The sequence below is a fragment of the Harpia harpyja genome, chromosome 16, assembly GCF_026419915.1.
Source record: "Harpia harpyja isolate bHarHar1 chromosome 16, bHarHar1 primary haplotype, whole genome shotgun sequence".
NCBI lineage: Eukaryota > Metazoa > Chordata > Aves > Accipitriformes > Accipitridae > Harpia > Harpia harpyja.
This window is the reverse complement of record NC_068955.1, coordinates 32648665-32673713: the sequence shown is the minus strand read 5'-3', so window position 1 is coordinate 32673713 and position 25049 is coordinate 32648665. Positions and strand designations below refer to the sequence as shown.

Sequence of the window (25049 nt, the reverse complement as noted above, 5' to 3'; positions counted from 1 at the left end):
GATGAGGAGGGCAGGGCTGGTCCCTCTTGGGACAGCTGCAGAGCTGCTGTGCTGATTATCGCATGAGCTGCAGTGTGAAAGCAGATGTTAAAAAGGTCTGGGAGCTGATGGTTTATTAGTACCTTCTTTCTTTTACAGTGGCAGCATGGGCAGAGCAGACGGAGCCGCCAAGCTGAGCGCAAAGGACCTGTATGGTAAGTTCTGCCTACAAACACATCTAAGGTTTCCTATAGCAAAAGCACCTCTGGAGATCTAGACACGGCTCTTGGGGAGTTTTAGGCTGGAACTCAATCAAAGCCACGTGAATCCAGACCTGCATACGCAACAGGCTGGCCTGACATAGCAGCAAAAAGGCACCTTGCCTCTGTGCCACTGCCTCCCATGCTGGGCACAGCTATGATTTTTTGAGAACAGACAAGCTATGCAGAACATTGCTTCCCCTCACCCCCACCCATCACCCAGATCCTCTCCAGTTATGTTAGCAAGATAACCTGATAAAGGGCCTAACAAAAGAAAGACTGTCCTCAGCAGGTTAATGATTATCATCTTTTTAACTACTCGGTGAACCATGAAAACTCCAGTGCCCTTTGGCTCTTTGGAAGTAGAGGGAATTGGTAGGATGGGTGCTTGTGCAAAGCCTGATATGCAGCTTGGTTATAAACCACCCCAGCTCCAGAGGAGCCAGTGAGTCACTGGGTGAAGAGCCATAGAGAACATTTAGGTACCAATAACAGTGATTCCTGATCTTAGCAGCTTTCTTAACGTACCCCAGGTGAAGACTTGGCCTGTGGGGTAGGCAGAACAAGCAGAAAGTTGTGTGAGAAGTCACCTCCTCAGTCACTCTCTGGATAAGAAGATGGGGGTTTGTCTGGGGGAACACTAGCAGCTTTTGAGGAGTCCGAGCCTGCAAACTCTCACACCTGAGAGCTGTCGATTTGCTTGGTTGATGCTTTCATTGGGTACGAACAGGCTATGTGTGACCCTTGTTGGACAGCTTGTATTTGATAAGAAATCTCCCTTTGCAGCTACGAGGTGAGGGTGGTTTATTTGTCCCTGGGAAGTGACTTTGGTTGCTGAACAGTTTTGGCTGGAGGTTTATCAGTGTGGAGTGGCCTGGGGCAGTGTCCCACAGATGACCTATCTTGCCTGGAGAGAAGTGGTTGCTGGTGGGAAGGCAGGGGCTGTACTTAATGGATGAAGTGTTAAAGTCATTGTTAATTTCGATTAGCTGCAAAGAAGGGAAACATGGGAATAAAGGTAGAACAGAAATTTGGTGCTACTGGCTGGGGCTATTTGTGGCGTGGATGCTGTATGATGGGCAGGTGCCAAGTGGGGGTTTGAACTGTGTCAGTCACTTGTCTGGAGATGAAATGACACATGATAAGCCTAGAAAGAAGCAAGGGGATGAGGCATGGAAAAGTTTGGGTGCTGCTCCACTTTGCACACAGGACTGCTAGTTCAGATGAGCTCCTCCTACCTCTAACAGCGTAATTTCTTTTGCTGTGCACTGAACGCTCCTGCAGATCTGATCAGAGGCAGAAAGATTATAGTTGCAAGGTAAATAAAGAGTCACTGCAAGGTAAACAGAGCCCTACAGAGACATGTAAAAATGAAACCGAGAGCTGACAACTGTGTTGGACCCATCGCTTAGCAGCACTGTAATCACATAATCAAGGTTAGCACTCATGGGCAGAGGCAGCCCAGAGCTCTGAATTGTCAGGGTTTCAGGGTGGGATCTAATTGTGAGCGCAAGGACAGCGAGCGGGGACCACCTCGCAATGCCTCCACCACAAAAGCTAGCAAAGGGAAATTTTGACAAACTGCCTTTAAAACAAACACAGTTTTTCAAATAAGTAATTTTCAACACTGAGTTATATCTTTTAAATTTTTTTGTATGGACACACCCCAAAAGCAAATTTCACTGGAGATGGGACCTCTCTGACCAAATTCCATCAAACCTTAAATGAAGACCATAAGTCCATGGGCCAAATCCTCAAGAGGAGTAAATCAGCTGCCTGTTATTTCCCTGCCACCTCTGAAGCACAGTATGAGGTCTGCAGTCATTTACTGCATAAATCAGTGGCTGTTGGATGGCTCAGCCCAGCACTGCACCAGTACATCCACAGGGTTTTTGCTTGGCAGAAGTTGAAACCCGCCCCACTAATTCAGCATGTCATTATCAAAGGACACTCAGCATGTGTTAAACCAATATTTAAATGTCTGGGTCCTCTTCGCACTCAGATCCTCCCTCCCCCAACATTAATTTCTGCTGTGAGCTGGCACATTTGGGGATGGAGGGCAGGCAAGAACTAAAATTCCAGGGAGAATTATATTTCATAATGAAACAAATCACATCAAGCTGAGCTGGCCTTGATTATGTGATTACAATGCTGCTAAGGGACGTTCAGAGCTTACAAGACTCTTCGTATTTCCATTTTTCTCCAGTGTAATCAGGCTGGACCCTCAGCCTGTGTACACTGCCAGGCTTCCAAAGAAATTAGTGCAATGACTCCCAAATTCACAGCACAGAGACATCTGCTGCGTTTAAAGCTTGCTGGGTAATGTACACAGATGCTCCAATGCACAGATGTCTAAATATTATTCGTAGGTGAATGAGGCCTTGGTTTTAGCTTTCTTAAGATGTTTTTTCTACAATAGAGTGCCTCTCACCACACAGCAGGTATGGGAGGAAGGATGGCACGTACTGAACCATTAGTTCAGGTACTTGGGCTCTAAATGCTAACCCAGCCTGAGCTTTCATTACTGGCCTAACATGACAGGAATGCCAACTGCAGGGACACAGCTGCTATCTGAGGGCTATCAACAGGGTATGCCAGTATCAACAGGGACTTACTGGCAGTATTAAAGTCACTTCAGGTGAGACCCTGGAGAGCGATATTTAAAAGCATCATGGTGAGGCTGAAGCAGAGCAGCAGCTCCAGGCTGCGTACAGAAAGTCAGCTGGATGACAGAGGTTTATACTGGTGGGGTATGTGTTCTGGGGGGTTCATGGACATAGTGTGAAACTCACAGGGCCACACAGGACACAGCCTGTGGGGTCAGAAAGGTGGCTGCCCTGGTGTCACCCTCTGCCTGCTGTAATTGCCTTGATCATCAAGTACGTGGCATCCCACTGTGCCTTCTTCACTGTGGCAAGCACAGTGGGATGCAGAGAGATATGCAAAGTCACCAGGGAATTCTGCAAAGAAATGGGCTTAAAGCCCTGAGCTATCTTATCCCGTCTCTGTCCCTACCAGAGTTTTGATCAGAGTTGGATATGCTTTCTAGGTGCTCAGCTGTCCTTGGTGGAGTTTCCCGGCTGTCATGGGAGCAGGATACTCATCTTTTCCTCCCCCCCTTAGCAAACTGGCATCACATTTGCCCAGCTCCACATTCTGGAAGAGCCTGTGGCTGCCTGCACAGTGCGAGCCCCGGCTCTGCTGGCAGCAGGGGGAATGGCTGGCACCTATCAAGTTGCCACCTTACTCAATGCACAGCAACCAGCTGAATAAATGTTAATGCATACCATAAATAAATTAAGCTGCTTCTCCCCTTACTGGCATCTGTTCTGAGCCTAGATGAAAGCCTGGGGGGTGGGGGGGGAACCAGTGTGGCTCCAGCAGAAGCCAAGGGAAGGGCTGAGAGGAAGTGTTTCTGCATAGTGCTTCCCACAGCAGGCTTCTGCCACCCCTTTCTGCGGTGACACCCAGGTGGACTTCAGGAGGCGTTCATCTAAGCTGCTTTCGTAGTTGATCAGACAGCACCGTCTCTCGTGACGGATTAGGCAGTGTAACTATGAGAAGCGGCATAGAGTCGAGGGCAGTTTAACGATTACGGTGGATTTCTCACGGGGCTGTAGGAAGGAAATGGCTCTGCAGCAGTGTTCAGAGCAGCCCATTTTTGTTTGGCTACCGTGTCTGTCCCTGCGGTGCTCAGCCGCTTTCCAGCACCCCTGGCCAACCCCTCAGGTGTCTTTGCCTCTCACTTCAAGTGCTGTGGCACAGAAGTGCCCAGCAGATCCGAAACCAGGCTGGGCCCCCAGCAGGGCCGCACAGTGGAGGGGTGGGATGTGGAGGGGCACCACAGAGGTGCAAGATGCCAGCCTGGCAGGAGAGCAGCACTTGTCTCGCATCCAAACCTGTGAGACCCAGCCAGTTGGCTCCAACCTGCCTGCCCTATCCTTGATACACTCATTTCTGGAAAAGACCAAAACTTGTCAGGCTACAGGGCTGGAAAAGGGATTTTGGAGCAAGAGAAACTGCCTGTAGCATGAGTTAGGCTGGAGAAACATGGTGCTGAACAGCAGCAGCCTGCAAGGCGCGATCACTTGACACTGCACGCCCCCCGTAACCCAAGAAAGGCTCGGCGCTGTAACAGGACACGGGGCACTAACACAAAGAGAAGAGCCATTCCTGCCTGCCTGACGTGGCCCTGGACAGGTATCATCTGCCTGGGGAGCCGTGGGGAGAGGAGACTCCGTGGGCAGTGGCTGCACCCAGGAGCCACCGGCAGAGGCTTGGTGGAGGATGCTGGCCCTGGCTAGGCAGAATATACTGATGGCGAAGGCATAAATTATCTTTAATGGTCACAGACCAACTCCTGGGAGTCTCCATAGACCTCCCTTGTCTCCCAACAGGGCCTCCACCCCCCAGCCATGTGGGGAGGTCTCTGAAATGAGACTTGCCAGCCCCCAGCATAGCCCCCAGACTGTCATTCCTTGCTGCCGGCTCTCCTGCACCCTCACTCGCACCCTGGGTAAGCACAGCGTGAAGCAGGGCCTTGGGGTCGCTGCTGTGAGATACCTGTCACGAATGACCCCAAAAATGGAAGACAGAAACATTGATTCAAGACAGTCTTGCTTTCCTTAAAGCTGCATTGTAAATGTGCATTTACTATTGATGGTTCGGCACAATGAGCAACAAGAGAGTCATTATTTACTATTAGTTATTGCCTGCCCAAACCATGAGCTTGTTAATTATTTCAGCTGGAGGCCATGTGGCAGTCACACAGTTATCAATGGGAGCACTGAGGCTCCAGAAGAGGGTTTGTGCACAGATTTAACACACACTGGTATTGTCTGCAGGATACAACCCTGGCAGGAGTGGTGGCTAGAAACCTGAATTTGCTCAGCTACACCGTTGGGTCGAGAGGACCATGCACATGCGTAAACCCAAGGGGATCTGGGCAGCATCTGAACAGTGCCACGCTGGCATAAGCTCACATTTAGCACCATTGTGCCACTCCCCCCTCAGATGCACATGTATCCTCTGTGTCTTTTAGCAAAAGCTAAAAATGGAAAGCACTGGCATTCACCGAGATGATTTCTGAGGTTCAACAGCTCAGCGGGAAGGCCAGGAGTTTGGTTTTAGGCACATCTGACTCAGATGAGGCATCAGCCCGTGCCCTGAAGTAGGCTTTGCCATCAGTAAAGCAGTAAAGCTGCAATTCTGGATAAAGCAACTTCACACCTGACTGACTGAGCAGCCATTTCCTTTAAAGCTATCGTCCCACACGAGAGTAAAGCCTGAGATCCAGCAAAGATCAAGACTCCTTGCTGTAGAGAGGAGGAACCACTTCCCTCAGACTGCCCTGCAGTTTCCCATTTGGGAAATGACAGGGGCATGGAGAGAACTGGTGCTGACCACAGCAGTACCAACCTAACAGGGATTTTCCAGGTCCAGTGTTTTCTGTACATACCACTCCTCCCAAGGGACCTGCTCTGCTTGCCCAAGACCTCCAGAGCACCGGACAGGGCAGACAGACACACAGGTGCGTCTGTCTCCAACCAGCTGCACAACCATAGCCAACACATTTCACCCTTGGGCATTCTTTCCCCTGCTCCTGCCATTTGCCAGGACAGACTGAAAGCTGCTCAGAGGAGGGAGCGTCCGTGGATGCATTTGCCCAGTGTGACGGGACAGTAACAGGGAGCCAAAGTGCTCCTGCAGTAGGTGGAGTGAAAGGCAGTGCAGTTTTCCCACGTGCTGTTGCTGTTTGCTTCCCCAGCCCACCACAGCCCTGGGCAGTGCTGATCACAGGTCCAAGTCAGAGCAGTGCTCAAGACATTAATTCCCCATCTCCTCTGCTGCCAGCCTTGAATAACTCCCTTGTCCTCCCCCACTGCTCCCTCAGTGCCATTTCAGCTTCTTTCTTCATACTCCCTTTCCCACCTGAGATTCCAGCTTCAGATTACCCCAGGTCCCCTCTGATGCTGCCTTACGAGTGACCCTTTTATTCAAAGCCTCGGACATTTAACACTCCAACTGGAAACAGAGCTGGCAATAAAATGGAAAGCCAGCATTCCTGTTAGTTCCTGCAGATCAAAACCCAGTGATGGGTAAGACGGGGAACATGTAGGCTCAGGTCAGCCCTGACTGGAGCTACTGGAAAGAGCAGGCTCTGCTCTGGGTGCTCCTGGCTGGAAATCCGAGTTGGCTGGGCTCAGCCCTGGCCGCAGAGCTGCTTTGAAACCACTCTGACCTGCCACAGGCAGCCCTCGTGCCTGCCTCGCAGGGCCTTTGGGACTGCACTTAGTGGCAGGGGGCTGCAGAGAGGGATCTGCCACCAATGCTGCAGTGCCCGCTCGGTATCTGCAGTGACCCTTTTTCTTTGCCACTTCAAGACTGCTGAGCACAAGTTCTCTCCTTGCACGGAGTAACTGCTCAGAGCTTATTCAGAACATTTTCTTAAATGGAAATGGGTTGGTGGATATGCCTAAGTACCTTAATTAATAACAACAAAAAAAGGGAAGCTTTTCATTACAATTTTTTTTTTGGTCCTCAAGTAAAGCAAATTCATCAGTTTGTTTAATTAAATCAAGGTTCCCCCAATCTCACTAAATGTATTCTGACATTCAAAAAATATCATTACCAGCTATGGGAAGTTCAGAAAACAATACTTTGGATTGTTTGGTAAAAAATAATTTGGTAGATTTCTTCCAGTTCTGCTTGTAAAGGAAAAAAGGAACACCTCTACCCAGGAGCTTCCCCTGCAGCTCCTCAATACCCCGATTATCTTCCGCTGAGAGGCCCCTGGGTGCCTGCCCAGCAGACAGTATGCTACTGTACATACTGCCTTGCACTCCCCAGCATGCCAGACACAAACACGTAGTGTTTCTTGATGTACTCAGTCCTTGCACAATCTGGGAGGTGGCTCAGGTTTTTATTTGCTATTCTAGAGTGGGTTGTGTCTTCAGCTAATAAAACAGGAATGTGAGCACTTGGGTCTGAGCTAGTGGCAAATATTAAGCCTGCCAAAGAGGAATTCAGCCTTGTGACACCTACTAGCAGCTGCCGACACGCTATCAGGAAAGCGGCTCCCTGCTGCCACAGACCATTCATACTTCTGGCTGCCCCCAACCTCAATGAGAGCATTTTCATTCACTTCAAGAGCTTCCAGATCAAGTACTAACGTGCCAGCCATGAGCGATAATTGCCCCATGCAAAGATTCCCAGCGTCACAGCCACCAATACAGACAAGCTCTGGCAGTTCGGAAAGTACCATGGTGCTAACAGTAAAACCAGACAACTTGATGCTTCATAAGAAGCCGCAAAGATCCTTCCAGAATGGAGCTCTTCCCGTGCCAGCTGGCCATGGGGACACCCAAGCAGGGAAGCCTGTGCAACAGCAGAAGCAAGGTACGGACCTGCAGATGCCTCCCTGTCGGAAGCTCAGACGCAGCAGGTCTGTGCAGTGCACAAACCCAGATCCTTGACTAACCCTGCAGAACCTGGAGCATCCTCCTACTCAGCAAGGGAGCAGGAACCTGTTGGATCAGCAGAGCTGCACTACTGCAGATGCGCAGCCAGACTGCCAGATCAGATCTGGCCCCATGCTCAGATCCTGAGAATGGATGCTATTTCATAAGGCTGCTTTATAACACAGGCCCAGCAAGTTTGCATCATTGCCATTAGCATACAGAGGCATTTGCTGCTCTGTTTCTCCTCTGGAGGGCTGTGTCCTGACCTGTTGGTTTGGCACAAAGACTAGCTCATGCTACACTGGCAAGTTACTATAAACAGCGTATGCACTGCTAGATAACGTATAGATAATATAAAGAATTGGCAAGCTCCAGAAGGCAATAGCCAGGACTTTCCTTAGGCTGTTCTAATGGATGTGGAGGCCTGGGACGTTGCTGGTGTGATGCAGGCAATCAAGGAGAGGTCCTTGGTCTAGTACTGCCAATGAAAACAAACCTAATCCAATACGCCTTTGGTTCCTTACAGACTGCTTCACATATGACTTGTCCATCCCCCACATTTTCCGCTGTGTCTTCTGTCCAGCAACGGCTGAAAACAAATACGGGGAGAGATGGGGAGGATCAGGGAGGATCCTGTGTGATAAAACTTGGTAATTAATCAGAGAAGGATGTGCATGGAAGGGAGGCTGGGGCCTTTGCAGCTCTGGTGTAGCTGGCTGCATTTGTTACAGAGGCACCCGTTTACACCACAACTGACTTTGGCCTGGCATACAGGTTTTGTTTAGAGCAGTTTAGAATGTAAATGGATGGAAAGAGATGGTATCTTGGGACTGAGCTTTGGGATCCTGCCTGTAGAAGCCTGTAACCCCTGTGCAGCTCAGCGTACCACCACAGGCACTCCCCCAATCAGCAGCAGGAAAGAAGGGCTCAAACTCCCCTGAAACACACTGGGAACAGGTAGCGTCACGGCAATCCCGAGGCCATTCTGCCCTCTCGCAGACACTTAAGAAAATGCAAAAAGAGCAGAAAAAAACCGCTATAACACACTAGGAATCTGGGGAAAGCAGAGCATGGTGGGAACACAACTCATTTGGCCTGTTTACCCCACATGCAGAGGCACAAGCATCTTCTGTGCAGAGCTGTACGGTTGTACAGCTGTACCCCAGCAGTCAGCAGCCATAGGTGCTTTTGGCACACTGCTCAGCTAACGTATTTTGGCTATCTGCTTCAGGGTCAGACAAGCTGAATGCCAGAGGAGGTTGTTTCCCTCCTCCCTAGGCTGATGTTCCCCCCTGTGAATATTCACAGGCCATTTCAGAAGCTGGCAGCAGAGGCAGGGCCCAAGCCCAGGTGCCCCGTTGGGCGTCCTACCCCTACGACCACCCTTTCTCCCACCCTTGGTACCACTGGTATGTTGTACTGGGGATGCTCTGCCCTGCTGGCTTGGCAGGGGACATGCACAAAGAGAGACAAGCCCACTTCTGCCCTCCTTTGCTCTACTCTACATCCCTGGAGACTTAAACCAAGTTATTTCAGCTCTAAGCTGGTCCCAGCAGGCAGAATTTATCCTGCTAGGTGATATCTTGTACACACAATCCACCAGGCTGAAGGGAGTGTGCACAGCCATGTCCCAGCTCCCTGCAAAAAAGAGTGTTGCATGGAAATGGGGAGGGAACTTGGCACAAAAGATGCAGTTTGGCTTCCTGGACCAAGCTGATAACCCCATCCCTCCAGGGTGTACATCGATCCTGCTTTTTTTTCCTCATTTATTACTCTTTCATCCCTTTCACTCCTTGACATAAAGCCAAACAGGACGCTCTCCCTTCCAGCCAAGATTTTAGCCTCATCACTGGGATTTCAGCCCAGCACCCAGTTTTCAGACCTCAAGTAAAATGCACCTTGCTACCTCTGCAGTGGTCTGAGCTTTTTCCATTTCCTCACATGGCCACTGGTGCCAGTGGGAAACATCATTCCCACAGCACTGTTTATCCGTAAGATATTGGTGATAGATAACATTCTTCAGAGAATGGCTTTACAGTTTTCCCCACACCTCTGGGTACGTGGCAAGATTAAAGCTAGCTGATTACGAAAGGACTGAACAACTGAACTGAATTCAGTTAAAGAACCATTTATAGGGGTTTTTTTCCCTGAAAGGGGTGTCTTAGGGCTCACTGGGCCAAATCCTTAGAGGCAAGAAATGAGACAATTTACCAGAATGTACATGTCCCACATGGCATCCGCGCTCAAGTAATTCAAAACTTAGTGGATGACCCATGCCATTCATACAACAAGTGTTTGGGCTCAGAAACGGCGCGACTGAATTACACATCATTGCTTTTTAGTGAATCACACCAGCCACCTTCCTCCAGATGAGACAGCATCCCCATGCTATGAGTTTGGGGGTTTTTGTTGCTAGACACCAAAAGCAAAGGACAAAGCTGTATTGTTTTCCCAACTCTGGCTCTCTTGGCAGACAGAAGGGAAACAGTACAGTGGTGATCACTGTGGGCTCATGCCAGCTTTTATCACCTTCAGATGTCTGCTGTACTAGTGCCATGGCCCTGGAGCTCTCCTTGCCCTTTGCAGCCTAGCCTGTGTTATATCCAGAGTCCTCCACTGCTACAGCTTCTAAAGGTCACAGCAGAAGATAATTCATTTAAACAGAGGTGCAGATTGGTGTCTAAACTTTGACAGCAGCTGCCATCTAATTTTGGGAAAATCATCACTATATTCCTGTAATGCTTATTTATCACATGGGGATTATGCAAATTCCCTGCCTCCTGGGGCCAGGATATGGGTTGGATAACCAGTTATGGTGCTCGGGTCTTCTCCATTGCAAGATGTTGTAGAAATGCAAAGTGTCCTAGTAGGAGAGGTGTCAGATAAACCGGGAGGAAATTAGCTATGGCTGCTAATGTGCCAGCGTGCATTCATTCATACAAAATTAAGCAGACAGAGGACAGGACTGTGCAGAAGGGCAGTGTGAGAGCCACCCAGGACAAGCAACCTGTCTTCTGAAGTCTTTTCTGGCCAAGGGAGTTCACCTGTTCAATGTAAAGGATCCCCCTTGATCCATAGAGTCAAATGGCCACAGATCTCCCTGAAGGCATCGTTCTGTGTGTGGCATATTCGGATCAGCCCAGCACAACCAGAGCTAGATTTAAACTAAGGCAAATAATGATGCATAGCTAAGGCAAATAATGATGCATCCACGGAAAGGTCTGCAATATTTCACCACATTGCTTTGAAGTAAACAAACCAAAAAACCCTTTTTTTTTTTTTTTTAAAGTACCCACTCTTCTCAGATAGATGTAGCCTAAGACTGACTATTTTGTGATCTGCAGCCTGGATCTTTAACTATTCCTGTGTTTAAATCAAAACTAAGCACTAGGAAAGGAGATTTCAATGTTTTGGCACCCTGCTGTCCCCGGAAAGCCTGGCTGTTTTCAGGCCTTGTGGTTATATTTGTGGATGCCAGGAGGAAAAACAAAAATAAAAGTTTCCATGGGTGTGGGGGCCAGGTAGAAGCCAACGAGACAGAAGGGATTTCAGGAGAAGGAACAAGCAGACATCTTAAATAAAGGGACAGGAAAGAGAATATGCAGAAACACCCCCTTTCTCACCCTGGGCAGCTTCTGGGACGTCATTTGAATGGCATCCTGAGACAAAATAGAGGCACTTTGTTCTAGTTCTGCAGCTTTTAAAGGTAATGCAGAAATTCCCCCAGGAAAAGCTTGCAAATGGTGAAAGGGGCCTTTGCCCTCTGAGTCAGCTTACCTCTGAGTGCAGGTGATGGGAAGTTGGGCTATGCAGAGCTCTGAGGTTTCTACAGGTCCCCAAGATTTCCAAGGGCTTCTCTAAACATTCTCTCAGAGGTGCATGCTGAGATCTGCCCTGACCATGACACGTGCATCTTCTCTGAGCTTGAAGGATAGGGCAAAGGCATCGGAGGGGACCCCAGAAAGTCTGTAGGCAACCAGCTGCAGCCCTGACCATTGCTACAACTCCATGGGCTGTTCTACCAGAAAGCCAGTCTGGTAGGCTGTTCTACCAGAAACGCAGTCCTATGCTAGCCTCCCTCTGGAAACCTGTCCCCCCGGTATACCTTCCCTTCCTCGGGGACTACCAGCTCTTGACACAGCTGTACACCCTTCCTTTCAGGGCTGGAGACATTTGCCTGTCCCAATGTAAAAACCCTTTGTTTCCAGACCGACCACTTCAGCCTTTTCCACTCCCTTTTAAAAAGGAGGGGATGGGATGTCTTAAAATCCAAATTTGTCTCCATCCCACACAGACGCGGTGTTCTCATTTCCATTAGTGTCATCTATTTACATGAGAAATTCTTGGTGAGGAAATTGAGGTTACTGAGAGAAAAAAAAGTTACTCACATCAGACACGAATCCCTGCGGTGTATGTTGCCGTGTGCCCTCTTCCAGACCTTGCCCCACATTTGAAGTAGGGCAGACTGAAATTAAAACACACAGCAAACAGAAAATGCCATTGACCCTTCAATGTGAGGCTAAGGTGGGAAGTGGCCGTGCTGAAATATTAATTAATTTACTCAAGGTCACTCTGGAAGCTAATGGCTGAGCAGGGAGTCGTGCTGGGTGTCTGAGGTCTTTCCCCCCAAACTATCCTTGTTCTACCTCTGAGTCAGCACTGGCGGTGTAAAAGGCACTGGCTCGGGAGAACTGCAGTCTCCGTTAACGCCTCTGCCAGCATGCCCACCAATACATCGTTTCTACTTGGGATTAGCTGCAGAGGCAAAGCATGCTGCTGTGTTTTCAGACACAGGCAGAGACACAAGGTGCAAAGTACTCGGGTGTCCTGCCAAGCTGGTGGCACACCTCAGGCTTAAAGAGTGTCAGAAAAGTGTTAAAAAGCATTAGAAATCAGCTTGAAATCAGCTTCTATCAACTCTTGCCAGGCTCCGAACAAAAGCAGCAGCATCTCTTTTTGTGTTCGCTGTCTCTAGGCTATCTTTGTACGTTTAGCATGCTCCTGCAGCCACAAACAGGTTTGCTACCAGTGCTCGGCCCTGTGTCTTTGAAGAAGTACCAAGAGGAGCTCAATTTAAAAGCTCTTCTCTGCTGGCCAAGGAGAAAGGTGACTACCCCAAGCTAAATCTCAAGAAAAGCAGCCCTTCGGGACAGTGCTTGCTCTGGAGAGACACCTGCTGGCAATGCCCACCCAGCCCAAGCTGCACTCAGGGACATGCTCATCCTCCTTCCATGGAAGCCAAGTAAAAATAAAAGCATAACGGAGATGCAAGGGGAGGTCTGGGGAAGAGGTTCACACTAAAGAAGTGGAACCCAAAGCAAAAGCACGCTGCAAACCTGCACTTGTTCCAAGCTCTGATCCCAACTCCATCACCCCTTGTGCCTGACCAGCATTTCGCCGCCCCAAACCATGGCAGGTCACGGGAGTGAAAGCACCTGACAGACACTTAGCAAGAAAACAGCACGAAAGACCCGCAGTCTAACATACCTGAGAGGTTTGAGCTTGTTCAACCATAACAAGTTTTTAACCACCCTCCCCGCCAGCACTCTGATTTTAGGACAGCCAAAGAAACCCCAAATTCCCACTAAGTGTGAGCTAAATCAAATTAAGCAGAAACAGGAGCATTCCAGGGGCTAGATGGGCTGGCTGGAAATCCTATCCCCTTCTAGGCAAGAAAAATCTAGGTGTGAGGGTGCATGTTACATGCAGGGGCACACACACTCCTGAGGAAGGACATTTGCAGAAATCCTGACAACCAGTGCCAAGGAGGCACGTGCCTATAAGATATTTTAACTCCTGTCAACTCTCTGGGAAAGCAGCAGATTCAGGCCAGCTTCTCCTTCCTTTGCACAGGATCTGCTGGCAGGAGGTTTAAATAACAGCTATTCAGGTGAGAAGTGAATACAAGGAGGACCCCAGGACTAAGCGAAAGCTCCAAACTGGTGCTTTGGGGTTTGTTTTCTGCTCTTGTCACAGCAGGATGCTCTGTTCGCTGCATTTTCTCCTTGCTAGCACTCTCTTGCATGCAAGGCTTAAAGGAGAACACGTGTCAGAGTTGGCAAATTACCCCCCAGCCAACACTCAGGCTGTAATTTAGTGTCACAGCTTCTCCATCACTATCACCAGCTTCAGGAACTGCCATCCTTTCCAAATCTGGCCCTCATTTCTCTGTCCCATTGCTACAGTCCCCTGACCCCTCTGCTTGTCCTCAGCTATTTATGGGACAAGTTCACTCAAGCGAGCTCAGGGAAACGGACAGACGGGATGCATGATCTGAACTAATATGAGCAGCAACACGAGCAGCAGCAGCAGGCAGCTGCTGGAGATGTCCATTTGCAGAACTCTCAGTGATTCCTGGTAGCTCTGGAGAAGATGTAAAGGACAGGCTTGGTAAATCTTGCAGAAAACAGCTCCATGGTTTGGGAGCAACCAGGGGACTGCGCTTTCTTGGGGTAAAATAGTCAGAGACCATTCTTACTGGGATGTAGTCAGAAGAGAAGGAAAATGCTGTCAGAGCAGCACTGCTCCAGTCACTACTTGTGTTGACCATGACAGCTTTCCCTTCTGCGGGTGCCCTGTTGTGCCCTTTACCCCTCTGTCCCACTTGCTGGACCTCTTCCCGTGCAGAGATCCAAGGCAGGAGACTGACGGGGTGGGCAGATGTGTGCACCACGCACCCTTCCCTCGTCCTCTGCGCACACTCTGGCTCCTCTCCCTGACCAGCAGCTTGGGAGTCCCCCCACTGTCACTCCCACAGCTACCACAATAAGATACGCTTGTAAAGAGTCTGTTAAGGATTCTGTTAACAAATGTGCAAAGAACACAAAAGCATACCAGAGACCAGGTGCTGTTCCCTTCCCTTCGTCCCTGCTCCTATCACCCACGCTCATCACTCTTCCTTCTTTCGTGGCAATACACACCTGTCAGGCCACAACCTGCTCCTGTCCCTGCTGAAGGTGGCCAGGGTGCAGGGAGAACCGGGTTGATTTCTCTAAGTGAGCCCCCATTGCTCCTTCTTTGGGGCTGGGGCTTGGCAGCTTCTCTGCAAAGCCACTTGTGCCTCACAACCAAGAGCGGGAAGGCAATGCTGAGGGAGACCAAGTCTGGCCATATTGGGCACCGAGAGGCTACTTCATGGGGGGAAACATGGGATAGTAACTTCAGTAGTACAGTAGTAGCAGCAGCAGATAGGAAACAGTCACTTCTCTGTTTTACACAAGGGGCAGAGGAAGGAAAAAAAAAAAAAAAAAACGCAAGACACTAGCAGTGGTAAAGCCAGAACTACCACTCGAGCTCCTTCAACCCCTTGAGCTGTGCTCATTTACCCAGAAGGAAAAAGATTTGCACAGAAGCAAACCAGGGAAGAATTTAGTGCATAGGCAAGTATTTGTCCTGCTGAACAAACTAAAAGGATGCAAAACACCTGCAGTTTCAGAGGACAGCAAAAGTCAAACCAACCATGGTGTCCCTAGGGAGGAGCTACATCACCAGCACCTTCGTTAGGCTGCTATCCTCTTTCTCAAATTATCACCTAAAGGTGTGGCCAAGACAGACCCCTGGTTGCCCGTAGCCCATTCACACAGGCAGAGGCCTTCTGGGGGCATCACAGGATGGTCACTACTCCAGCAGACCCTGCTCCTTCCCAGAGCTCCTTACTACCTCCAGCCTCTTCCAGTTAGTGCCCTGCCCTTGCTCTGCTTTATCTTCATTTCACTCTCTGCACTTTGAAATAGACTTATCTTCAGTTTTCCATCATTTTATAAAAAAAAAAAAAAAAAAAAAAAATAGTCACAGTCTTTTGATTACAAGGAAAGCTTCAATTTTTAGCAATCAAAAATACTACCAGTGTTTCTTGTAAGTCTTTGGGGAGTGTTTGTCAACTAAGGAGTGACATGCTACTAAAAATATAAACTAAGGGAACATTTTGGAAAGTTTTACCTAGGTCTTGCACTACTTCACCAAAAGATCCTTTTTTATTTTCATAAATTTGGAAACTGACTGAATGAGTTCCTATAAGGATATTAATTTTCTAGGTGCCAGCCTCTTTAATGTGAAATTTGTTAAATGAGACCACATGCTCCGTGTTCAAAGAAAAGGGGAAAACAAGAGAGACGCCAACATCTCTGAGAAGGCATTAGAGAGCGCTTTGAAGTAAACCACAAATAAACTAAGATTAATATATACATCTTTAAAACACAAGGAGCCCTAACGTTTGCTGCATTATGAAATCCCCTTGGTTATGACCGTTGCTACAGAGGACAGGATATTCTAACACAAGCTTTAAGAAGGGTGAGAACATATAAAACTGCCATTGCATTTTCTAAGCGAACCAGAGATCAGAGGATGTCCTCTGCTGGTGAGGAAGATGTTTTCAGTTTGGATGTTCCCAGTTCACTCTGGGCCTGGACAGTTACTCCTCTGCTATTCAAACAGAGTATTTATAAGGAATCCCTGGGCAAGTACCAATTCACAGTAAGAGCTGACAGGGTAAATTCTTACAGGATTATATTCAATAGCCTCATGAAATTCCAAGCAATTTTTTCCCCAATTGCTCTTTACTGCCACCTTCCAGTAAGAAATGCGGGAGGTAATGAAGATTTGTTGCCTCATAAAAACTATTGTACAAGAAAGCCAGGTTCTGACTGGCTGGCCTTGATCCCTACAGCCCTTCCTATCTGTAATTACAGCCCTTTAGTGCAGCTTGCCAGGAAACACAAGAAAGCAAACTAAAAGTGTCACAGAGGGTTTCTTCTGGAGGATGATTCAAAGGGCTGTTATGTCCAAACTGGTGGGTTGTGGTTGGATTTTTTTCTTCTTGCCATGTGCATGTCATAGCCTTCTGCCAGCCTTCTCAAGCCACTCCTCACTTCCCCAGCCCTCTTCCAAGAGCTTCCCTAATAATTCCTTGCCTGGGGCTTTCCTTGACACTAGGTTTAATTTCCTCCACAAACTGTGCTGACCTCCAGGAATCAACGTATCAGCAGCATTAAGGGATACAATTTGAATGTATACCCTACACACCCAATTTGCTGATCTTGTTACAAAAGTTAATGTCATTAATATGTCTTATTATTCCCGATACTCTGATTGAAGCTGGAAGCTCAGAGACTATGAGAAAGACTGTAGCAACCCATCATGAGAGCTGTAATTCTCAGACCTTAATATACTGATAAACAGCCACTACAATGAAGGTTTCTTCTTTTTTTTGCAGAACAAAGGAAAAAGTATTCCAACTCCAACGTCATTATGCATGAGACTTCACAGTACCACGTACAGGTGAGTATGCAGTGAAATGTTAAGGGCTGAAAGGCCAACATCAGCAATAGATGCTGGTAACGCAATGTGGTTTGTTTGTCCTGGACCTTCATTAGGCTAGAGAAGAGTTGGGAACCTTCTTAAAATAAGCAAGTGTCTGTCTTCACACCCTGAGAAAGGCAAACAGCAAAGCTGCTTGAAGCCCCCTATTTCTTTGCCACAGTTCCTGGCTCCCTGATGCCTGCAGATAAACTTGCCTCCTGAGCTTCCCACCCAGCTGGGTCCTTTATTTCTATCTCCTGGACTGTAGGACACACTTTCAGCCTTAGCCATCCACTGTAGTTTCACTCCTTGAGCTGTAGGTCACCGTGGTCCTGCCAGCCTGGACCCCAGGGCTGAGGCCACACAAGTCCTCTCAATCACATGTAACACACCACGTGTAACACGCCACTGAAGCTGGGGTCATCTGGGCTTCTCATCCGATTCCTTTGGGCACAAAAGGGTAGGAAAGTAAAGAGCACGTGTAGGTGGAGCACAGGAATTTCTCCACCACAGACACGTGGAGGAGATAAACTAAAGGACTATGAGAGCAGCACAAGTCCTGAGACAATTCCTCTCCCAAGACTGACCCCACTCCTTCTTACGAGTCAGAGGTTTCAGGCTGGACCGGACCCCTCTCCTTTCTTTTCTCTCCTCTTACACATTGCCTGCTCTATCTAAAATCAATACCAGCTCTCCTGCCATCTTTTTTTTTTTCTGCTGCTCCTCTCCAACTCCTTGATTTGGAGACCAGCAGTTGTTCCATTATGGTATGGCATTATTTGAAAGTCCAAGCAAATAGACTCCGGTATACCTCACAGATCCTCCCACAAGGCTACAAACAGCTTTCCACAGCACAACTCTGAATCATGCTCAAATCCTATAATAAAGCCGGGTCCAGACTTCGATGGCTCCTCCCTCATTGTATAACACAGGTCATCCCTGACCATTTAACTGTCCCTCCCTTGGATCCCACACGTTTCTTTGAACTGAAGAGTGGGAGAGACACCCACATTAGACAGACTGCTTTGGGGATGGGGAGGGAAACAGAGACTAGTCACTGCTTCTGCATGTCCAGTGTGTTGACCTGTACCGAAGGCTCAGAAGTTACTGGCTTGTCCCTTTTCCCTTGCTGGGCTACACCTAGGACCGCTGTCTGGGGACATTTTGAGGTCAGCAACCCTGTCCTCTTGCTATGAGGTGTGACATGTGCTTGGGAGGTCACTGTCTCGGGGACTTGCTGTAGAGCCAGCACTAATCAGTCATTCAGCTGGACACTTTCTGTCATTACAGCCTGCAGATGGGAAATGGTGGACAAGAAGGGAGGACAAAAATGATCATTAAAGAATGTGAAATTGGTTTAATTACATATGGACCTCTTTTCTACTTTAAATTTAAATTGAAAATGGCATATGAAACCATCATTTATCAAAAATATATTTCCTTTCTGAATCATCGAGATTCAGCAAATTAAAGTGTTGAGTAACTGGGGAGAGGAGAATGGGGAAAAAAAAAGATATTAAAAAGACAAGGGAAATTCTGTACTAGGAAACAGGAAATGGAGAAGCTGCTGTCATCTCTCCCTCCTCTGCATTTGAAGGAGAGTAGTGGAAGCTGTTGTCCCTCTTGTCACCCTGTGCTTCAAACCCTTCTCAATCAGCATGGACAGACAGGTTAAAAGCAGGGTTCCCGTGGTGGTTACAGGAACTCATCTGCCCAAACAACAGAGACCACATTGACTATCATCTTTCAGCTCTCCCTCAGCTACTGTGTCCTCTCAAGTAATTCAAAACCCTTCAACCATGACAGGCATTAAGCCAAATTAATCTCTCAGTGTCACAGACATCCACTCAAAAAAAGAGGAGCCTGCCTGGCCACCCTGGGCCCGGTGACTCCGGTAAGGCGACACTCCAGTGCAGGCCAGCATGGGAACAGAGGTGCCCATCTGAGGCCAGCTGGACAATTCATCACTGAAAACCGGGCAAGGCAAGAAAGGAAAACACTTTACGAGGTTTCTATTTAGTAGATGGGCCCCTCTCTTCTCTGGTTTAAGATCCCAGTCCAGGAGAGAGCTTAAGTACACGGTTAGAAATAAAGGAGCCTGTTCAGTTGCTTAAAATGAAATTTAGACTTTTAAAAATACTTGTTTGGAAAGAGGCCCTGGTTTCCATCGGAGAAACTAACTCAATGGCCAGCTGCCCCATCAGTGGGGCCCTGCCAGTCATCCCCATCAGTGATTCCTACCAAATAAAGTCACTCATGGAAGCAGAGAAGGGACTTTAAACAGTGACACGTACATGAATTCTTCATTATGCCATATGCCACCCATTTGAGAGTCTCTACCTTGAACTTTGACCAAGGCAAACAGGATTTCAGTGGCAGGCAGCGAGGTAGGAAGAGGTTTCCTCACAAGAGGCATTTTATACCCTTTGAAGTAATCTATAAGCTGATCGAAGTTTAATAGTGGACAGAGTCATTGCCCAGTCTTACAAAAGCTACTATATTTGAATATCCATCTGGATGAAAAGGGTTTTTAATGAGATAAATCAAAGACAGTAGCAAGCTTCTCTCCCTCTACCAGTATTTAAAGAAAAAATATTCTAATGAGTCTGATTTAGACAAGTAGCTTTCCCCTCCATGAAAATTAACTTACTTAACAGTAAACAACAAAGGAATTTATGAAGATTATAAACCTGGCAGTTAAAATAATAGAAGAGATAAGAATGTCCGTCATCAGGTATAAACCAGTTCTCTTTACTGCTCAGAAAGCAGAGGGTTTGTCACCTCTGCACAGATAATATTGACTTTGCGAATACCTTTTCATGCACTATTTTACAATTACAGTAACGTATAACTCAGCATGTTTTTCATATCTGATTGCATGGCTAATCTCAGCTTTCAGCTCAAATACTTGCCAGGAGTTTTATTTAGACAGTGCCTCGCCCAATACCTTTGCTTTATGAACACAGGACTGGGTCTTACACTCTGCAGTGTTTATCCTCGTCCCTGCTCTTTCCAGTCTTTGTGAATAATCCAACAACCACCTTAACAACAAATTGGTCACCACAAATCCTCTCCACCCCTAATTCCTACCATTGACCACCATGTTTAAAGACTCAGCCCTTTCTGCCTGTGAGGGCGACCGGTGCTTTAAATCTGAGCCTTTCCCCCTCCATCCACCTTGTCCGGAGCCGATCGCAACAACAATTCTTGCCTATGCTTCAACACGACTGTCCAAGGCTCCATGGTCTAAGTACACGCATACCCCTCAGGTCCATCAGGTCTGTATCAGACCCCAACCTTCACAGCCTTTCTGAGGTCCCTTCATAGCCTATTTCCACTGCAGGACAGCACTGGTTCCCTCCCTGGTGCTGGAGCAGGGTCAGCTTTTGCTGCTGCTTAGCCTGCTTTGCATTTCCCTGGGCTTTTACAGGTAAAAAGGACTTCCCAAGCAACTGTCTCGCCCTCCTCCGTTGCTCTCTGAGGCTATGCCGATTGTGGACACTACCCATTGGGTTATTTAATCAGGTCATGAGCTGAGACTGCTACTGGGAACAGAGAGATTTTTGCCCAGCCCTTTCTCCTTCTCTTCTTGCATTTTGCAGCTCTTACTTGCTAGTCTTCTGGGACAAAGACTGTCTTTTTGTGCCATGCTGGATCCTGACCCCCAAATGGCACCACTGTAGCAGAGTCAGCACCAGAAAGAAACTGCCTGAACCCTACAAAGGTTATGCCTGATCACGGGGAGAAGGCAAAAAGACAAGGGATCAGAGGGAGAAAAAGCCAGGCAAAACTCATCCCTGTACAAGAGAAAACAAAGAGCCTTTCCAAGTTTCACATCCCAATTTGTGGCTTGCTTTAGACGCACCCCACTTTTTCAGCTCTTGCTTTGAAACCAGGCTGCAGGATTTGTGCACAAAAGACAAGCAGGAGTTCCCACTGCCACCATCCACACAAACGCTAAATGCCCAGCAGGACTGTTTCTGGCATCGCCGCACTGTTGCCCCCAGCCCCATAGCAAACGCATGCAAAGCATCTGCTCTACCTGCGGTACCTGGGTCTCCCTGCCAGAAGGGTTGATCTGTTCCACGGCTCTTCAGCTGACCCGCAGCTGATTCAGCAGCAACATGGTATTTACCCTAATGCTATTGAGTAGGGGAAGCGGGGCGAGAGGGTCATGCTGGTGGATGGGCCATCCGTATTCCAGGGAAGAAAGAGCTGGGACTTGGTCTGATCCACCTCCTGGCAACAGGCCCTAGGACCAGCTGTGGCACAGACACCTCGGTTAGGCCTATAACTTGCTCGTCAAAAAAACTCCTGCTTTTCTCTCCTGGAGAAAGTTGGTTACAACAGGGAAAGGCTTCAGCTGCTTTCCCAGTCAGGCACATTCTCCTTCCCTTCTCCTCACCAGGAACACAAGCAGGGCAGCAGAGCGAACAAGGTGAAACAGGACCATTTCCTTTTCCTTCCCGATTTTTTTCCCTTCCCCTGTTGTCACCTGAACACATGGCCTGGCTGTGCTGTCACTCGCGCAGGGACAACTGCACAGAAAACAGCCTGGCTGCTTTGAGCAGGCAAGGCTCCCAGCTTCTCCTGCCTTGCAGTCCCCTCTGCTGGCAGACTCAAGTTCTCCCCATCCACACAGAGCAGCGCTTGCTCTCACTGGCTGCTGATCAGAGTAGAGATAAATAAGTTACCTGGATTTCTGGAGTGGCCTTCACCCACTGCCGGGGGGGAGCGCACACACCATTTGGATGCAACATGCTTCTCCTTTCTGCAGCCGCCTCCCTGCCCTGTCCAGCATTCCCCTCACGCAGAGCCCCAGAAGCAGTCCAAAGCCTGCAGGTGCAGCTCGATTACACAAATTCTTTGTAAATACAAGCACCAAGCGCCAGGCTTGGATCACCGCGCACGTCAGGACAGAGGTAGAGCAGGGATGGAAAAGCGTGCGAGTGCAGTCACGTCTGGGACGTTACCACCTTACCTGAGCTGCTCCTGGCCCAAGTGCACGCACAAGGCAGTGCAAGAGGGGAGGACAGCACGGAAACCAGGCTGGCAGCGGGCAGAGCACTAGGTTGGTTTACAGGACAGGTGGAGGGAGGGAGGAAAACCAGGGTAATCTAGCAAAGCCACAGTGCAGGACAGAGGCAAGTAGCAAAAAATCCCTTCTTACAGTCATTGACGCCTATTTTCACTACCACAAGGGCTGATTTAGGTACTTTTGGGGGGAAGGTAACATGAGGGGATTGAAGGGCTGGTATAGAGTGAGCTGTCAGGTTTGGAGCTGTCTTGCAGACCAGGTAGTTTTGCAGCGCAGCTCAGAAGCTCTCTGGTGCAGCTGTGCTGCCTGTCGAATTACCCGGAGCAGGGGACCTGGCCAAAGCCCAAGCATCATGTGGATCCCACCTTGGCACAGAGGACTCACATTTGCCCATGGCTTGCGTGAGCTCTTTGCCTGGGACAGATGCCACACAGGGAAATCTGCTATGCAAGATGAGCAAAATGCAAGTGCTTGGTAAGTGAAGCTTAACTACCGTATTTAAACTTCCAAGCCAGTTTCAGAAAAGCCAGGGGGACTAACCTGTGCGTACAAAGCATTTGCACTGCTGGACGGAGGCCAGAGCTGCTAGAATTGACATATGATGAGATAAATATGCAAGTGATAAAACTCGTTATGAAAACCCTTGCTGCGTTACGAAACCCTGATCTTTCACCACTGTGGCCAGGCTGGTACTAACAACCAGAATGTACACTTTCTGCAGCTACTCTTTCATGCCTGTGCTCAGAAGAGCAGACAAACAGTAGTTCAAGCCTTTAGAGATGTTTTCACCATTGATTTACAATACACACACCATCAAATCTTTTTCACCTGTTTTTTTCCTCCTTTCCCTCCAACTTCAGCACTTGGCCACCTTCATCATGGACAAGAGCGAGTCCATTGTGACGGTGGATGATGCTATCCGAAAACTCATCTTGCTCAACTCAAAAGAGAAGATCTGGACACAGGAGATGCTGCTACAAGTGAACGACAAGTCCATCCGCCTGCTGGACTGCGAGTCGCAGGTACCCAGCGCTCTGCGAGAGCTACCCACAGTCTGACGCACGGGGTGCAGTGTGTGCCCTTCCTGTTCTGCCAGACAGGGCCATTTCTAAAGAACCCAAAGAAGGGCAAATCACTACCAAAATCCACTCCTGGGTGTGCGGGGGTTGGCTGACTCTAATTCAAAGGGCAGGTAGGTGTGGGATGATTTATTCACGGCTCCAGAGCACAGATACTCCAGGTGAAAGATACCTTGAGCTGTGCTCCAGGCCAACAGTAAAACTGCTTTCTGTGGGAGTGATGCAGACTTACAGGTCCACAGAGAGCTGCATAAAGCATAAGCAGAGAGGGAAGAACACATTACTTGCATTAAAATAACACGCAGGATCACCTGCCTGAGAACAGTGCCCTATTTTGACAGGTGACACACATACATGCACATAGGACACTTAATCTGAGGGGAAAGAGCAGCCAGATAGTGGGAGAGGGATGGTGCTGCCCTGATTTTAGCAATGAGAAACCAAAGAATATTAGCCCAAGATCATCCAAGGAGACAGTGGGAGGGTAAGCCCCTCACAGAAAGCATCTTTCCTCCCAGTGCTCTGCTGGGATGCATGACAAATGTACTGGTGCAGGTAGAGCACAGCAATATGATGATGGTGAGCAACAAAGCTCAAGTTATTGAGGTCTCACGCTGGGCCCCATATTCAGGACTCTGAGGAGAAGAGGCCACCTCTGTTTGCCATCCACTTCTCTCCTGTTCCTCAGTCCCAAGCCACTGCCCCTCTGCAAACCTTGACACGTATCTTCGAAGAGCCCAACAAACCACTGCTGAGAAGCACAAACTCTGCCAGGTCTCTCTCCTCAAACAGGGATCCCAGGAGTTCACACACAGGACCATTCCCCATCAGTTCGATAGTTCCCCATTGCCTCACCCCTTCCTCTTTCTCTTCCAGGAGGAGCTGGAGGACTTTCCCCTGCCGACAGTCCAGCACTGCCAAACAGTGCTGAATCAGATGCGCTATTCCTCCATCCTCCTCCTGGTGTGTCAGGATTCAGAGCAGCACAAACCTGACATCCACTTCTTCAACTGCGACGAGGTGGAGGTGAGCAGAGCCCTCCTTGCTGGTGTGAAACAGAGAACAAAATATGCTCCTAGCTGTCTGCCAGCCCCTTCTTCCTTTGCCTGCTTAGAGGCCTCAATCCTTTCCAAAGCAAAGCCCTTAAAAACATCCCCATTTTATCTTTGAGGCGGAGATGGTTCACGAGGACATAGAAAGTGCCCTGGCAGACCACAAGCATGGGAAGAAGATACGGCCACAGACACTCAAGTAAGTACTACAGGGTATAGCTAGGAGTAAAAATAAAAAAAAAAAAGAAGCAGCCCCGTTTACAATGGTGCATTCACACACCAGTCTCTCAGAAACAGGATCGGCAGCCACTGACAGGGTTGTTCTGCGTTGTTTCCCTTGCAGAGCAAACCAAGAAAAGATCAGGCAGAGACAATCCATCCTCCCACCGCCGCAAGGGCCGGCTCCCATCCCGATCCAGCACGACGTGCGAGGCTCAGGGATGAACAGGAACCGGGTGGCACCTCCCTCCCAGCACAATCCAGGTACTGGCAGCGCTCAGTGAGTCTGTCCTGGGGACAGGGGACTCGTTAGCCTGGACAGCCGGCCCTCCTGAAATGGCCTGTGGTCATTTCAGGCCCTGTGTTGCTGGAGCACAGGGAAGCCCAGTGTCTTTTCACTGTGTTATAAAGTTAACACAGACACATACCAAAGGCATAACATTTTGTTGGATCTCTGGCTGTGCTTTATAAATGCCTAAAAATTGGGCTGCATCTTCTCAATGGCAGCTCAATAAATCAAAGCTCCTAGAAACTCCTTGTGATGACACCTGTATTTTGGGGATACTGAAATTCCCAAAAGAGGTGAAAGCCCCTCATAAAACTGAGCAATGATGTGAAGCTTGGACCAGGCACTGGTGATCTCAAAACGTACAGACAAGACAGAC

The 25049-nt window shown here is 48.6% G+C and overlaps 1 protein-coding gene across 1 annotated transcript in view; it reads left to right on the top strand.

Annotated features, from left to right (window-relative positions):
- The window catches only part of EPS8L2 (EPS8 like 2), a 68630-nt gene that overhangs the window by 23378 nt on the left and 20203 nt on the right, over window positions 1-25049 (top strand). Inside the window, exons 3-8 of the mRNA XM_052811974.1 lie at window positions 139-194; window positions 16911-16975; window positions 22895-23056; window positions 23990-24139; window positions 24285-24364; window positions 24509-24648. Coding sequence (XP_052667934.1) covers window positions 139-194; window positions 16911-16975; window positions 22895-23056; window positions 23990-24139; window positions 24285-24364; window positions 24509-24648 — 653 coding nt within the window. The remainder of the gene's footprint in view (window positions 1-138; window positions 195-16910; window positions 16976-22894; window positions 23057-23989; window positions 24140-24284; window positions 24365-24508; window positions 24649-25049) is intronic.